Source organism: Salvelinus namaycush, chromosome 5, assembly GCF_016432855.1.
Source record: "Salvelinus namaycush isolate Seneca chromosome 5, SaNama_1.0, whole genome shotgun sequence".
Lineage (NCBI taxonomy): Eukaryota > Metazoa > Chordata > Actinopteri > Salmoniformes > Salmonidae > Salvelinus > Salvelinus namaycush.
The window spans coordinates 5329754-5343376 of record NC_052311.1 but is presented as its reverse complement, the minus strand read 5'-3'; the positions used below and the strand labels follow the sequence as shown (position 1 = coordinate 5343376).

The 13623-nt window shown below is 44.1% G+C and overlaps 2 protein-coding genes across 2 annotated transcripts in view; one reads left to right on the top strand and one right to left on the bottom strand.

Moving 5' to 3' along the window:
• The window catches only part of LOC120048907 (probable E3 ubiquitin-protein ligase MID2), a 1198409-nt gene that overhangs the window by 87625 nt on the left and 1097161 nt on the right, over positions 1-13623 (bottom strand). The gene's annotated exons all lie outside the window — the stretch shown is intronic.
• The window catches only part of LOC120047817 (protocadherin Fat 2-like), a 77923-nt gene that overhangs the window by 59598 nt on the left and 4702 nt on the right, over positions 1-13623 (top strand). The window contains exons 21-23 of the mRNA XM_038993356.1: positions 4471-4668; positions 4864-5704; positions 7668-7828. Of these exons, the coding sequence (XP_038849284.1) occupies positions 4471-4668; positions 4864-5704; positions 7668-7828 (1200 nt within the window). The remainder of the gene's footprint in view (positions 1-4470; positions 4669-4863; positions 5705-7667; positions 7829-13623) is intronic.

The window sequence follows — 13623 nt, the reverse complement described above, 5'->3', positions numbered from 1 at the left end:
TTCTCAGGACCATTCAACCCTACTCCTGAACTTCTCAGGGCTATTCAACCTTATTCCTGACCTTCTCAGGACCATTCAACCCTACTCCTGACCTTCTCAGGGCTATTCAACCCTACTCCTGACCTTCTCAGGGCTATTCAACCTTACTCCTGACCTTCTCAGGACCATTCAACCCTACTCCTGACCTTCTCAGGGCTATTCAACCTTACGCCTGACCTTCTCAGGGTCATTCAGAGTCGTAAAGGGAGAAAGGGAGAGCAGTTTATTGGTCTTGTGATGGCTTGTAACCATAGCTACTGTAAGTAGGGCGCTGTCAATAACAGAACTGTAAATATTGGAATGTGGTACTTTAGGGGATGTCTGTTTCCCAGGCACCTCACCTCAAACTGAGGGGGCGTGACTTCACTTCCTGGGCTCTCGTAGGGGATGTCTGTTTCCCAGGCACCTCACCTCAAACTGCGTGTGCGTGTGTGTGTGTACCGCTGTAACTATCAGCCTGACTTATCCCAAATCTAATTAAAGGTCCAAGTTGGCTGACATTTTGTTTTTTACACACCATTTACCTCCACTATTTGTGTCCATCCTCTTTCAGACCAGGGTTCAAATACTATTCAACATCATTTCTAATATTTCAAATGGGCTTGATTGAGTGTACCTGGCTTAATGGATTAAACCAGAAACCCATCTGGCACTTCAGACAGACTAGACGAAGTTCAATGTATTTAAGATTTTTAATAGTATTTGAACTTGTATTTGGTGAAAATTCACTGTCAATCAATCAAATGTATTTATAAAGCCCTTCTTACATCAGCCAATGTCACAAAGTGCTGTACAGAAACCCAGCCTAAAACCCCAAACAGCAAGCAATGCAGGTGTAGAAGCACGGTGGCTAGGAAAAACTTCCTTGAAAGACCAGAACCTAGGAAGAAACCTAAAGAGGAACCAGGCTATGAGGGGTGGCCAGTCCTCTTCTGGCTGTGCCGGGTGGAGATTATAACAGAACATGGCCAAGATGTTCAAATGTTCATAGATGACCAGCAGGGTCAAATAATAATAATCACAGTGGTTGTCGAGGGTGCAACAGGTCAGCACCGCAGGAGTAAATGTCAGTTGGCTTTTCATAGCCAATCATTCAGAGTATCTCTACCACTCCTGCTGTCTCTAGAGAGTCGAAAACAGCAGGTCTGGGACAAGTAGCACGTCCGGTGAACAGGTCAGGGTTCCATAGCCGCAGGCAGAACAGTTGAAACTGGAGCAGCAGCACTACCAGGTGAACTGGGAACAGCAAGGAGTCATCAGGCCAGGTAGTCCTGAGGCATGGTCCTAGGGCTCAGGTCCTCCGAGAGAGAGAGAGAGAGAAAGAAAGAAAGAGTCACGTTCGTTTTCCTCCTCGTCTGAGGAGGAGCAAGGATCGGACCAAAATGCAGCTTGGTATGTTTCCATATTTATTTTTATAATAACGAAGACGAAAAACACTTAATAAACTACAAAACAATAAACGACGTTACAAGACCTGAACATGTGAACTTACAGACAACGAAGAACGCAATGAACAGGAACAGACTAACAAACGAAACGAAACAGCCCCGTGTGGTACAAACACTGACACAGGAACAATCCCCCACAAACAAACAGTGAGAACAGCCTACCTAAATATGGTTCTCAATCAGAGGAAACGTAAAACACCTGCCCCTGATTGAGAACCATATCAGGCTAATTGAAAAGAACCCAACATAGAAACACATAACATAGAATGCCCACCCAGATCACGTCCTGACCATACTAAACAAAGACAAAATAAAGGAAATAAGGTCAGGAACGTGACAGAAAGAAAGAGAGAAAGAGAGAAAGAGAGAAAGAGAGAAAAAGAGAGAGAGAATTAGAGAGAGCATACTTAAATTCACACGGGACACTGGATAAGACAGGAGAAATACTCCAGATATTACAGACTTACCCTAGCCCCCGACATAAACTAGTATGTACTATTATGTAAATATTATGCTAAATATAATAAACTACATTCATCAATCTGACTCCATTATTATGTGACTAAACGCAACAGGCTCTGTGGATCTAGTCTCTAGACAAGGCCTTCCTTCCATCACCACTTAGTAGTGTGGCTATAATGAACATGGCTCTATCTTGTACCAATTATTAAGGGACTCCATTGTTCTTACTTGTTAACTCTGCATTGTTGGTTAAAGGGCTCGTAACTAAGCATTTCATGGGAAAGTGTACACCTGTTGTACTCGGCACATGTGACAGATAACATTTGAATTGAGATACAAATAGCTAACCCTGGTGACCAATGTTCTAGCATTAATGTATTGAGGCAAGTAGATCAGAGATGTCAAGGTGGAACCCAGACATATGCTGTGTGTACAGTGTATATAACTACCAATAGACCTGCTTATGAGCCTAATAGACCTGCTCATGAGCCTAATAGACCTGCTCATGAGCCAATAGACCTGCTCATGAGCCAATAGACCTGCTCATGAGCCAATAGACCTGCTCATGAGCCAATAGACCTGCTAATGAGCCAATAGACCTGCTAATGAGCCAATAGACCTGCTAATGAGCCAATAGACCTGCTCATGAGCCAATAGACCTGCTAATGAGCCAATAGACCTACTAATGAGCCAATAGACCTGCTTATGAGCCAATAGACCTGCTTATGAGCCTATGGTCATTCAAAGACTTACTCTGTTGAAACGAGGAATGCATTTACCCAATTAAACGAATAGGATTTATTCGTTATGAAAGAATGAAACACTCAAACAATGACATGAAACACATGACACATTACAGAATAACTAAATAAGGCTTAACGTGGTTACACGTATCTGATACACACAGGAGCCTGCTAACAAGTTCTCAAACTATGAGCAAATTCACTGTCCTTTTAACCAAATTCAAGCAGGAAGTCACCCCCGACCTGAATTAACATTTCGTAGCACTTTGCCAGTAAAAACAACAGACAGGAACAACACATCCAGATTCTAATCTAATCAACTCAATTTAAATAACAGTAGCCCATCTCTCTGTTTGCTCCTCTTTGAACTATCCGCCGTCCGATGAACAGAATAACACAGTGTCTCTGTAGTAATAAATCCACAGCACTTACAGTACAATGAAACATAGCAAAATTCATAGCTGTTTATGAACTCTTGAAACATTTCAAATACGACAATTGAATTCACATTTATGTCAGCATTGTTGGTTAAAGGGCTCGTAACTAAGCATTTCCTTAAGTACAATCCCTGTACTGAGCATTTCCTTAGGTAGCTATCAAGTAAACACAATGATTTCCTTAGGTAGCTATCAAGTAAACACAATGATTGTTGCACTGACTAATAGGAAATGAAACACAAAGTACAGGGATTGAAGGACTGTGGCGTAAAAACAGGTGTAAAATTATACAAACATAGATTTTGCATAGCAATTAGTTACGAGGGGAAATGGTGGTGTGGTTATGTCATTGTGGGGTGGCAACACAAAAAAAGCATTATTCTGCAACAGAGTAGTCTCTGGGGGGGGGGGGGGGGGGGGGGGGGGGGGGGGCAAATATTTTCTCAGCATTAGAAATATTCCCTTAACTGTAAAACCTGAGGTCTGGGTTGCTTCTAGCAAAGAGCTGCTACATATGAAACTAGAGAACACACTTTATCTTGTGTTCTATACTGACAGACATCGGTCAGTGGCCCCAGGACTTCCGTGGGAACATCTCATCCCAGAGACTGCAACGGTGTGAGATGCAAATGTACATCCATCCATCCGGACAACGCCATATTGAATTAACACGTCACCCATCTCTGCCAACAGGGCACTCTGTTTCAGTGACCTGTTCCAGCAGTCCCAGCTGAAATGGAATGACCTGAGGAGAAAAGGGGAAAACCTAGTCAGTTGCATAACTGAATGCATTCAACTGAAATGTGTCTTCCGCATTTAACCCACCCCCTCTGAATCAGAGAGGTGCGGGGGGGCTGCCATAATCAACATCCACATCTTCGGCGCCCAGCGGGTTAACTGCCTTGCTCAGGGGCAGAACGACCGATTTTGACCTTTGACCTTGGATTCGATCCAGCAATCTTTTGGTTACTGGCCCAACGCTCTAACCCCTAGGCTACCTAGAAGTCTAGGCTACCTGAAACCTGTGCTTGTTCTGCCAAATTGTAACATATTGATGTGAGCTCATCTGCTTTCATGTGCCGAATACAACAGGTGTAGACGAGCTCATACCAGCACTCAGTCAAGCACTGTAGCATTCATTCCAGGTGGAAACTTCTGGCACTCACTGGAAACTTTTGACATTTTTCAAGATAAGATTCACGATCAGCACGTTTTTGCAATGTAGTAAAATCATTAGGGGTCTGTCTTGTTTTAGGCCCTTGTGGAACGAGGTGTCATGGAAGGCTTGACCTAGTTTCCATGACTACATAACTAACGATGGTACCGTATGTTCCTTGTCAGGAGGGCGAGGCCATCGGTAGCAGCATCCTCCAGCTGGTGGTCACAGACAGAGACTCCCCTCACAATGGACCTCCCTTCACTTTCCACATCGCGTCTGGGAACGAGGACCGCCGCTTCCACGTAGACCAGGGAGGTCTGTTGTCCATCTCTGCCCCTCTGAAGAAGAAGATCAAGCCACAGCACCTACTGAAAATACAGGTAACGAATATTCCTGTAATAAAACGGATCCCTACAGGCAAAACATATTTACCTGGTTGTAATCTGTTTATCTGACGTCTATACATGCCCACTGGTTATTTGGGATGTCGAAATGGAGTATAACTTTATACCTACATAGTACTAGGAGATACTGACATTTTATAATGTGTGTTTCTATTCATGTCCTTACCTCAGGTGACAGACAGCGGACACCCTCCTCTCTCCTCCATCTGCGTGGTAAAGATCAACGTCACTGAGCAGAGCAAGTACCCTCCTTCTGTGATGCCCCTGGAAGTCTTCATCACCACCACAGGAGACACTTTCTCCAACCGAGTCATAGGCAAGCTCCATGCCTCCGACCAGGACCTGCACGACATCCTAAACTACAAGCTGGTCTCGGAGTCTCCAGGTGGGGGAGACCCAGGGCCGAGCTCAGGCCCCTCTGGAGGCCTCTCAAGGTTCTCTGTGGATCTGGTGGATGGGAAGATCTGGGCCGATGAAGACCTGAAACCTGGTCTCTACTCCCTCAATGTCAGCGTCTCCGATGGGAAGTTCAGCGTGTGGGCCGGGGTGAAGGTCCATGTGTGGAAACCCACCCAGCAGGCACTGGACGCTGGGCTCACTCTGCAGATGGCTGGGCTTTCCCCGGAGGAGTTCTTGGGGGACCACTGGAGAGGCCTCCAGAGGAGCCTCAGCACGGCCCTGGGTATAGCCAGGCAAGACCTCCACCTGGTGAGCCTACAGCAGCAACCCAACTCCCTGGTCCTGGAGGTTCTGCTGCTATGGAGGCCGCATGGTGGAAATGTAGAACAGTTACCAACCAACCGGCTAGCAGGGATCATCGCTAACATAGAAGACTCATTGGGACTGAGTGTTCTCAAGGTGCATCATAATGGGTGTCTAGGGACAGAATGCCCTCCTAGAGGATGCAGGAACTCAGTCCAGATGAGAGGGGAGAGGCTGAGCCACTACGCCACAGCCAGGGCCGGCTTCATCACCCCACAACACACCTGGGAAAGTGTCTGCCCCTGCAACGGTAGGTGTAACTGAGGTGGTTTGGTAGCTAGACAAGGTTACTTATCAAGCTTGTATGAGATGTGCCTGAGACGTGAAGAATTGCATTAGCTCGCTAAGTCAAATCAAATCAAATTAATTTATAAAGCCCTTTGTACATCAGCTGATATCTCAAAGTGCTGTACAGAAACCCAGCCTAAAACCCCAAACAGCAAGCAATGCAGGTGTAGAAGCACGGTGGCTAGGAAAAACTCCCTAGAAAGGCCAAAACCTAGGAAGAAACCTAGAGAGGAACCAGGCTATGAGGGGTGACCAGTCCTCTTCTGGCTGTGCCGGGTGGAGATTATAACAGAACATGGCCAAGATGTTCAAATGTTCATAAATGACCAGCATGGTCAAATAATAATAATCACAGTAGTTGTCGAGGGTGCAGCACCTCAGGAGTAAATGTCAGTTGGCTTTTCATAGCCGATCATTAAGAGTATCTCTATCGCTCCTGCTGTCTCTAGAGAGTTAAAAACAGCAGGTCTGGGACAGGTAGCACGTCCGGTGAACAGGTCAGGGTTCCATAGCCGCAGGCAGAACAGTTGAGACTGGAGCAGCAGGACGGCCAGGTGGACTGGGTACAGCAAGGAGTCATCATGTCAGGTCGTCCTGAGGCATGGTCCTAGGGCTCAGGTCCTCCGAGAGAAAGAAAGAGAGAAAGAGAGAATTAGAGAGAGCATACTTAAATTCACACAGGACACCGGATAAGACAGGACAAGTACTCCAGATATAACAAACTGACCCTAGCCCCCCGACACATAAACTAATGCAGCATAAGTACTGGAGGCTGAGACAGGAGGGGTCAGGAGACACTGTGGCTCCATCCGATGATACCCCCGGACAGGGCCAAATCAATGCCTAGGCTTTGGATTACTTGGCTAACGTGTACTTTGACCAAACAGTAGACCTGGGATTGAACCCTATCAGTCAAATAGTCTCCCACCTCTCTATGATCACAGTAGGAGCCTGAAGTCACCCCCTTCATGATCCGACTCACTTCACATTCCTATGGGGATTAGCTGGGTGCAGCTGGGAGCTAGGGGCCTCCAGGATAGTGCTAGTGATTATCTGCTTGTTGTGGGTCTTCTTAGTTACTGTTGTCCGCCTGGCAGACATATTTAGTGGAGGTATTCCGTTGAGGTTATCACCTCTTTAGTTCGACTGTTTTGGCTAAACCCAAAGCCTCAACAAACCAAATATCTTTAGGAAAGCGATGTGGAAGATCTGAGGCTGAAACAAAATACATGAGGGGGTTTTTTATTTTTTATTTGTATGAACTTTGAAATATTCCTACATGAAAGTCTGTTTGATCAAGCAGATTTCATTATGACAACACATTTGAATGACTATTCCTAATTTGACGGACAGATAGTCATCCAAAATGTGTGTTTTGTAAATATTAGTCTTACATGTTAATTAGACATGTTCTTGATGAAATCACACAAATTGCGTCAGGACTACCGGGCATGATGACTCCTTGCTGTCCCCAGTCCACCTGGCCTTGCTGCTATTCCAGTTTCAACTGTTCTGCCTGCGGTTATGGAACCCCTACCTGTCCCAGACCTGCTGTTTTCAACTCTTAATGATCGGCTATGAAAAGCCAACTGACATTTATTCCTGATTATTATTTGACCATGCTTGTCACTTATGAACATTTTGAACATCTTGGCCATGTTCTGTTATAATCTCCACCCGGCACAGCCAGAACAGGACTGGCCACCCCTCATAGCCTGGTTCCTCTCTAGGTTTCTTCCTAGGTTTTGGCCTTTCTAGGGAGTTTTTCCTAGCCACCGTGCTTCTACACCTGCATTGCTTGCTGTTTGGGGTTTTAGGCTGGGTTTCTGTACAGCACTTCGAGACATCAGCTGATGTAGGAAGGGCTTTATAAAATAAACTTGATTTGATGATGATTTAACATTTGCACCGTTTTTCAACTTCAGAGTCTGCTGTGAGTTTTGACGGGACGGGCTATCTGAAATACCTGTATCAGACTGAGGAGGCGGAGGAGAATCAGAACTTCCGTCTCTCTCTTCGCATCAAGACCTTCCAGCAACAAGGCGTTGTCATGAATACCAATGCAACCAACTGGGGGAGCTTGAAGGTATTGTAAAGCTCACATGCATTCATTATTATCAGAGATGAAAAAACACACGTCGTTATTTGCTTTTGCAGTCTCTCGTAGCTCAATTCAATCAGTTAAATTTGATTTACAGCCCATTTTACATCATTGCTTTAAGGTATCATGTATTGCACTACATTATTATCAGAGATCATAAAAGCAACATATTCCTTTTCCTTGGCAGTCCCCCCACTGTAGCAGACATTCTAAATGCCCCATTCTAAATGCCCTATTCTAAATGCCCTATTCTAAATGCCCTATTCTAAATGCCCTATTCTAAATGCCCCATTCTAAATGCCCTATTCTAAATGCCCTATTCTAAATGCCCTATTCTAAATGCCCCATTCTAAATGCCCTATTCTAAATGCCCTATTCTAAATGCCCCATTCTAAATGCCCTATTCTAAATGCCCCATTCTAAATGGCCCATTCTAAATGCCCTATTCTAAATGCCCTATTCTAAATGCCTGATTGCATATCTGAGGGCTGTGTTTATCAGGAAGAGAACATTTCCGTGTGGATTCCAGGCTCAATCATACTGGTCTCTTATCATATTATTTACTCTGCTGGCTTTATCTGTGTCAGTTGATCAATGGGACTTTTAACTGATCCAACCACGTTGTGGTGAGGACTGTCTTTATCTTCATGTCCCCGTTTCCATCAGTTCTTTCATAGCCTGGTCCCAGATCTGTGTGCTGCCTTGACAAACTCAGTTTTAAATTTAAAAAAGGACCAGACACTTCTGCAATTGAAATTTAGTTCAAGACTTAACCTCTACGGGATCCGTGTCCCCTTCACCCGCGGGACGGTTGAGCTAACGTAGGCTAATGCGATTAGCATGAGGTTGTAAGTAACAAGAACATTTCCCAGGACATAGACATATCTGATATTGGCAGAAAGCTTAAATTCTTGTTAATCTAACTGCACTGTCCAATTTACAGCAGCTATTACAGTGAAATAATACCATGCTATTGTTTGAAGGAGAGTGCACAGTTATGAACTTGAAAATGTATTAATTAACCAATTAGGCACATTTGGGCTGTCTCGATACAAAATGTTGAACCAAAATGGTTCATTGGATCAGTCTAAAACATTGCACATACACTGCTGCCATCTAGTGGCCAAAATCTAAATTGCGCCTGGGCTGGACTAATACACTATGGCCTTTCTCTTGCATTTCAAAGATGATAGTACAAAAAAAAAAAACATGTTTTTTTCTTTGTATTATCTTTTACCAGATCTAATGTGTTATATTCTCCCACATTCGTTTTCAAATTTCCACAAACTCCAAAGTGCTTCCTGCTTCAGGTCCTGAGCAGTTAGATTTAGGTATGTCATTTTAGACAAAAATTGTTTAAAGGGGCGGATCCTTGGTTTAAGAGTTTGCAAGACATCCCAAAAACAGATTTGGTACGTAGGATAATTGTTGCTGGGGTTTGGAATGTTGAGCTAGAGTGGGCTTAGTGCTGACTTAGGTTGACCACATAAAGTTTAAAGGGAATATGAAATGATTGTATATTTTGATGAGATGGATAAAGAGTCCTCAGTGCTCAGATGAAACTTCTTGACCTGCACTGGAAATACACACATGCAACACATCTCCCAGTGGATTTCTCTCCATTTGTGTGCCATTGAATACACGTAATAGATTGAATATCCAATTTGTTCACGTTTGAAACATCAGAAGTAGTATTCACTTTTTCCATTCTTAGGCCTACCTCTGGGTTTTACATTCCTGGCACATGAGTTCCGTTTATTGTAAGAAAATTGCTTCAAATGGAATTGAAAGCATGGATATCCAAGAGTTTACTTTTCTTTTCAGTTTCTTTCCTCCCCCCTTTTACTTCACAGCGGCTTCGTCAGAAGATACGACACAATGATGTGTTTCCCTTGAGAGTTAGGCTTCACCGCAACAAATTCTTATCAATTCCCAAATCTCATCAATATTCTGACCCAAAAGAAAAACGGGAGAAGCAGTCACATCCATCCTTTAGAAACTTCTGGAATGGAAATTCAGTTTAGGACCTACTCACCGATCACCGGCTAAATGTTTTTCATGTATTCCTCATCTTTTAACTGAATTACCTTTTGAAGTGGAAATGATTTAGCCCATTTGAACAAAAGCACCCGTGACAAGCCTGTGGAGAAAGAAGAAAAGGTGACTTGTCGGTTAAAACCACTGTAGCCTTTAACAGCTTAGCTCTACTATTATCAAGGAGAAGCATGCTAGAAAGACACTGTAAAGAAGCAGATAGTCTTTAATGCTACTAGTCACAGTGGCTGTACAGGACACCTTCTGATCATAAACATCTCCCGCGGGGAGCTAGCCCACCTCCAGGGCCCATAGGGCTCCGGTCAACAGTAGTGCACTACCTTTTACCAGGGCCCTATGGGGTAGTGCGCTACTGTTTTTTTTGTTGTTTTGTTTTTTTAATTTTATCCCATTTTCTCCCCAATTTTCGTGGTATCCAATCGCTAGTAATTACTATCTTGTCTCATCGCTACAACTCCCGTACGGGCTCGGGAGAGACGAAGGTCGAAAGCCATGCGTCCTCCGAAGCACAACCCAACCAAGCCGCACTGCTTCTTAACACAGCGCGCCTCCAACCCGGAAGCCAGCCGCACCAATGTGTCGGAGGAAACACCGTGTACCTGGCCCCCTTGGTTAGCGCGCACTGCGCCCGGCCCGCCACAGGAGTCGCTGGAGCGCGATGAGACAAGGATATCCCTACCGGCCAAACCCTCCCTAACCCGGACGACGCTATGCCAATTGTGCGTCGCCCCACGGACCTCCCAGTCGCGGCCGGCTGCGACAGAGCCTGGGCGCGAACCCAGAGACTCTGGTGGCGCAGTTAGCACTGCGATGCAGTGCCCTAGACCACTGCACCACCCGGGAGGCCAGTGCGCTACTGTTGACCGGAGCCCTATGGGCCCTGGAGGTGGGCTAGCTCCCCGCGGGACACTACCCCATAGGGCTCTGGTAAAAAGAAGTGCATTACCCCATAGGGCCCTGGTAAAAAGTAGTGCACTAAATAGGGAATAGGGTTCCATTTGGGATGCAGCTGGTATACACACTGAACACAGTAATTCGATTTTCCCTAACTGGAGTTGATTCACGTCAGGTCCGTCTGGTAGAGTCTGTACGTCAGGCAGTCTGAGCTGTTTGAAGTATCGAAGCTCCTCTCACAAAAAAAAACAGGGAAGTGGATCCTTTTATTCCCACGTTAGCTCCATACTGAAGCATCAGCTGAATCAATGTATTCACTAACGGCAGGTGCGATGTTTAACTTTCATGCCGTGTAGATTTACATCATGGTAAACAAGTAGTTTGATTTGCTCCACTTGTATCGTTTATCGTAAACTCTAGTGTGTTTATTTAAATATATATATATATATATATATATATATATATATATATATATATATATATATATATATATATATATATATATTTAATCTTTACTTAACTAAGCAAGTCAGTTAAGAATTAAGAACAAATTCTTAGACCAGAGAGTGAGAGGTATATTTAACATTAAGATCTGTCCTGTGTGGCTTTGGGTTGGTACCAGAGCTGGGTAAAATACATATGTAAAATTACTTTCAAAAACTTTGCTGCGATCTTTTTTCCCGGTAGACCAACAACTGAACCAATGGAGAAGTCACAAAAGCAAAGCTAACTCTGAGCTAAATCAAGCACTTCTCAAATACTCTCTAATACATGTACAGTATAACTGTTTGACATTTGTTGTCCTGTTTGACTCAGGACAGGCCTGCTTGGTACAGGGTTACATTAGCGTGGTGCTGTAGCAGCAATACTGTAGCAGCATCAGCGGGTATGACATTTGACAGTTTGACACTACTGTACAATCCACTTGCTCAAGTAGAGGACATTTCATTGCTGGGATAAGTTATTTCCTCTTCTGGCGCACAGCTTCAGGATAGTCCTCTTTAACTAAGATGTACGTTCCTCTCAAATTCTTGTCTCTTACCAGAACAGCTATCTTACAGAACTGATGTCCTCTCTCAATGACTTACAGATTTCTGTCATCTTGCTGTTCTTCTGTTTAAACTCATCGAGCTGACCCTGGGAGAACTGTTCTTCAGGTCCTGGACCTCTCTAGTCACACTGTCCATTCTTTTAGTAGTTGACTCCACCAGTATTTGGACAAAACACTTGAAGCTATTTTATTGTTGTTGTAACAACTGTTTGTAGAACTATTTTTTGTTTGTTTGAAAGATCCTTCATCTGTGATAAAGAGACACAACTGTCCTCAATGGTATTCCCACCGTCTTTGGTCTTTGTTATGGTAGCAACGTAGGCTACGCTGTTACTCCTCGCAGTTCCAGACAGGGCAGGTCGCAGGCCAGACGGAAACAGCAACAAACAGCAGGGATTCAAACAGTCACACTCCAGAGACAGTCTGTGGTACTAGCCTCAAGGGATGTGGGCTGTGTACAAGTTGCTAAGGAAACCTGGCTAGCTTGATAGCTAGCTAAAGTTAGTTAGAAGCTAGGCTAGCATCTGTGCCAACGAGGGAACAATGAGCTACTTCTCTGGAGCGAAATAGACCTGCTATTGTTCCTTGTAATACAGTGATCTTCCCACACCTTAATGTGATGTTAAATATTGAAAATGTTTTTTGACAATGCATGCCACCGGAACTGTTGGAGATAATGTTGGATTGGAACAGCTGAGATGGTGATAATGTTGGGTTGGAACAGCTGAGCTGGCGATAATGTCAGGTTGGAACAGCTGAGATGGCGATAATGTCAGGTTGTAACAGCTGAGATGGTGATATTGTTGGGTTGGAACAGCTGAGCTGGCGATAATGTCAGGTTGTAACAGCTGAGATGGTGATAATGTCAGGTTGGAATAAGCTGAGCTGGTGATAATGTTGGGTTGGAACAGCTGAGATGGTGATAATGTTGGGTTGGAACAGCTGAGATGGTGATAATGTCATGTTGTAACAGCTGAGATGGTGATAATGTCAGGTTGGAATAAGCTGAGCTGGTGATAATGTTGGGTTGGAACAGCTGAGATGGTGATAATGTTGGGTTGGAACAGCTGAGATGGGGATCATGTCGGGTTGGAACAGCTGAGATGGTGATAATGTTGGGTTGGAACAGCTGAGATGGTGATAATGTTGGGTTGGAACAGCTGAGATGGTGATAATGTCAGGTTGGAACAGCTGAGATGGTGATAATGTTGGGTTGGAACAGCTGAGATGGTGATAATGTTGGGTTGGAACAGCTGAGATGGTGATAATGTCGGGTTGGAACAGCTGAGATGGTGATAATGTTGGGTTGGAACAGCTGAGATGGTGATAATGTCGGGTTGGAACAGCTGAGATGGTGACCATGTCGGGTTGGATGATGCCGTGGATGGTCTTGATGTTTGAAATGACCTAACAAGCTGCCTGTCTTCATAAACTACAGGTCAATAAAAAATGCAACCCCTAAAATAAAATGTGGTGTTCCACAGGGATCGAGTCTTGGACCTCTACTATTGCTAGTTTATACTAATGATCTGCCAAATGTATCAAACTTCAATTAAAAAATGGATGTAATAAATGTATCACTAGTCACTTTAAGCAATGCCATTTTATATCATGTTTACATACCCTACATTTCTCATATATATATATATATATACTGTACTTTATATCATCTACTGCATCTTGCCTATGCCGCACGGCCATCGCTCATCCATATATTTATATGTACATATTCTTATTCATTCCTTTACACTTGTGTGTATAAGGTAGTTGTTGTGAAATT